Here is a 3,570-nt window from a genome sequence, read left to right as displayed (position 1 = left end):
CCCGTGTCCCCTGCATCGGCAGGCGGACTCTCAACCACTGCGCCACCAGGGAAGCCCTTTTTTAGTTTTAATATTTTTTTTTAATTTAAGTATAGTTGATTCACAATGCTGTGTTAATTTCTGTTTTACAGCAAAGTGGTTCAGTTTTATATATATGTGTATATGTATATGTATATGTGTGTATATATATATATATACACACACACACACACACACACACATATACATTCTGTTTTAAAATATTCTTTTCAATTATGGTTTATCATAGGTTCTCTGTGCTGTACAGTAGGACCTTGTTGTTTATCCACTCTATATATAATAGCTTACATCTGCTAACCCCAGCTTCCCACTCCATCCCTCCCCCAACCCCCTTCCCCTTGGCAACCACGAGTCTGTTCTCTATAACCAGACCACAGCCCCATTTAAAACTCTATCCCTCCAGACACATTAACCATTTCAGGTGAGTGGTATTTAGGTGTGGGACTTTGAACTGACAACATGTTCCTTTGGTGACCTATACTGTCTCCCCTCATTTAAAAAAAGGTTTCACCTATTTAAAAATAAGGCTATTTATATTCAATAGTATAAGGACACTGACTTTAGAGCCATTAGAATGTCTTCAAGCAATAATATATGCATAATGTATTATTGGAATGATAATTTCAAAGCTGAATATGATTTGCATTAGTGATGGGTGCCCTTCCTGGGAGTGAAGGGGCACAGCCTGGCTTTGCACATATGGATGGATAGCCTGGAATGGCTCATACCTGCCCTTTTCCTCCAGTGGATCACCTTCCTTAGTCTTAAGCAATGAGCCACTGTTATCCCCCTGGAATGGTTTCTTCGGTCTTGTCTTTTGTTCTTCCTCTCGACAGTTTTCCAAGTCCATCTTATTCTAATGGGGAAAACAAGGATAATCTTGAATATAATTTTTAAACACACTGGACAATACTCATGTCTGGCCATGGAATATCTGAAGCATTTTCTCAATCACATTGACTACAATTTAAAGAAAAATCTTTCAAATTAACTGAATAGTAACTGATTTCCAATGATTTGAAATGAACATGTAAGCTGGATCTCTCTCAAAAGTTATCATAAAAGGGAACTGGCTAGAAAACCCATCTTTCAGAATAAAACAAAGTCATAGGATTGCTTATTTCAGGACAAGTGGCATTTGAGTGCCTGTGGGTTATTTCAAAATGCAGATTATGTAGTGTAACCTTTAAAAATTGTACAAAAAATTAATCTTTAATTTAAATTTTAAAAATTTAAGTAAAAAACAAGCAGCAACTAACACACCAATGAAAAGCAATTATACTCCAATAAAGATGTTAAAAAAATAAAATAGGAATAAAAACCAATACACTTCAAATTTTGATATTTGAAAATGGCTGGTAAATATTGAAAAATTGTTGGACAGTGTAGAGTTCCTTTGATGATGATACATAAATAACTTATTTTAGAGTCTAGAAAATCTTTCATAATTATCATTGCAATATATGAAAGAGACATGAAAGATCTGGCTTTTGTGATAATCTTTGTATGTAACAGCAAAGATAAGCAATAATCTGAGCTTCCTGAGGGACCATGCAATATCAAATTTGGTGAATTACTTTGATACAATCTTCATTTGTATTAAGTTAAAATTGGATAATTTAAAAATTTTAGTGTATTGCAGCACATATTAATTGACTACAGAAATGACTAATATGACATATACCCAAGTGATATTATGTTTATTGAATTTATTCTGTTATTATACCATCAAAAACTAAAATGCAGATTATAGACTATCCAGGTGTTGGTATGACCTCTGTCCACTACCTCCATGACCTTATTTGGGGGATATGGAGGTTGACCAAACTTTCTGGACTCTCTCCAGACCTTGAAGACACACACACACACACACACACACACACACACACACACACACACACACACATATATATTCATGTGGAGTTTTAAGAGTGATTCAGAAGAAACTTTCATGGAGGCTGGTGAGAGTGTATTGCTGGCATCCTACTGCTAACATCCAGTGCAAAGAGATGTATGGTCTGGCAGAGAGAAACGTACGTCTGCTAAATGAATGAATGACGGGCAGTTAGAAAGGCATTCCAGCACATGGCATCACTAACCAGGGTCTTGCCAACCAGCGCAGAGACTTTGGTTTCCAGCCTGTGGGGGCAGGGCTGGCCTCAGTAATATGTTTACTGCTCTCAGGGATTGACTCTAGGGTTTCACCACGGCAATGACAGTATGATGGGGTACGATGGCCACGTAGTGGCTGACATGATTCTAGAGAAACAGCTGGTCCTGGATTTAAACTGGTGGAAAACTTGGCCTTGTGGTTTAGTACTTCTATTTTAGTTTTCTTATTTCACGAATTCCTTTTAATCTATCGTCTTACCATTGTCCCACTGCCTTCAGTCACAGAGGAGGATGTAGACAGCTGGTCTGCAGAAGTTGAAGAAATAGTAAATGGAACCACAGTGTCCTCAATTATTTTGCGCTCCTAGGGGAAGGACAGGAATTAATGAAAGGGGAAGAAGGATAAATCATATTTGTCAAGAGAAAAGTGTCATTAAAGAAACTTAGGGACAAACATGAGAATTATGTGTAAACAAGCAGGGCATAAAAAAAGGTCTTACTTTTAAAAAGCATGCAAATCAGGTAACATGCTCTATGGACAATGATTTAGAGATTAGCATTTAATTTAGAAAAACAGAGTCTTTGCAAGTTAATTAGTTACTGTGATTCAAGAGGCCTAATTAGAAATGTTATTAGGGAAAGTATTATGCACAAAAATTATTGCTGAAGAAAAAATGCACAACGATATTAATCATAAACAGATTTTGGATAATATACATAAAGTGTAGTTTCAAATTCTCAAACGTGCTCTGGTTTGTTCATCTAAACATGAAACAAACAAATCCAAATTCTCATCCCATCTAAATCTCTTCAGTACCATACGGTGAGCGCAGCAGTAAGGATTCTTGATATCAAAAGTTTCCTCATAAAAATTAATATTAATTCACTACTACCAAACATGCTTGCCTCAAACAAACACACAAATAAACAAATTGATACTTTCACGTCATCTAAGACAAATCAAGAATCTGACCTTCGTGACTAAAGAAGAGATACAATTCTATTCTCCCCCTTGACCATGACTCAACACACCCTTACCACAAGCTAAACTTGGAAGAGTAGTAGTCTTTTACAGCCTATAGGATAGGACTCTTTTAAAAGGTTGATAGGGCTCTGTTGTGAGTAAAGAGAATCAGACATGCCCCATGGGTACACACAGCACAGACAGAGAAAGTGCTGATAGACTTTGAGGAATCAGGGCTTCAGGGTCAAATTCCTTCCAGGGAATTTCCTACCTCCTCATAGTATCTGCGTTCTTCCTCTTCCACCTCCTTTTGGGCCTTTTCCCACTCTTCCTTCAGCTTGTCCTGTTCCTTCCGGTATCTCTCCTGTTATGGAATTTCCATAGATTGTTCTGAAGACCAGTGCACATACATCATTGGGACTCCCCCCCCCCCCCCCCCCCCCCCCCCCCCCCCG

The 3,570-nt window shown here is 37.7% G+C and overlaps 1 protein-coding gene across 1 annotated transcript in view; it reads right to left on the bottom strand.

Annotated features, from left to right (window-relative positions):
- LIMCH1 (LIM and calponin homology domains 1) overlaps positions 1-3,570 on the bottom strand; it is a 348,851-nt gene that overhangs the window by 13,990 nt on the left and 331,291 nt on the right. Inside the window, 3 exon segments of the mRNA XM_007453042.1 lie at positions 768-895; positions 2,411-2,515; positions 3,387-3,479. Coding sequence (XP_007453104.1) covers positions 768-895; positions 2,411-2,515; positions 3,387-3,479 — 326 coding nt within the window.

This window comes from Lipotes vexillifer, unplaced genomic scaffold (assembly GCF_000442215.2).
Source record: "Lipotes vexillifer unplaced genomic scaffold, Lipotes_vexillifer_v1.1 scaffold1272, whole genome shotgun sequence".
Lineage (NCBI taxonomy): Eukaryota > Metazoa > Chordata > Mammalia > Artiodactyla > Lipotidae > Lipotes > Lipotes vexillifer.
The sequence above is the reverse complement of the archived record's forward strand: the minus strand, read 5'-3'. Positions and strand labels throughout refer to the sequence as shown.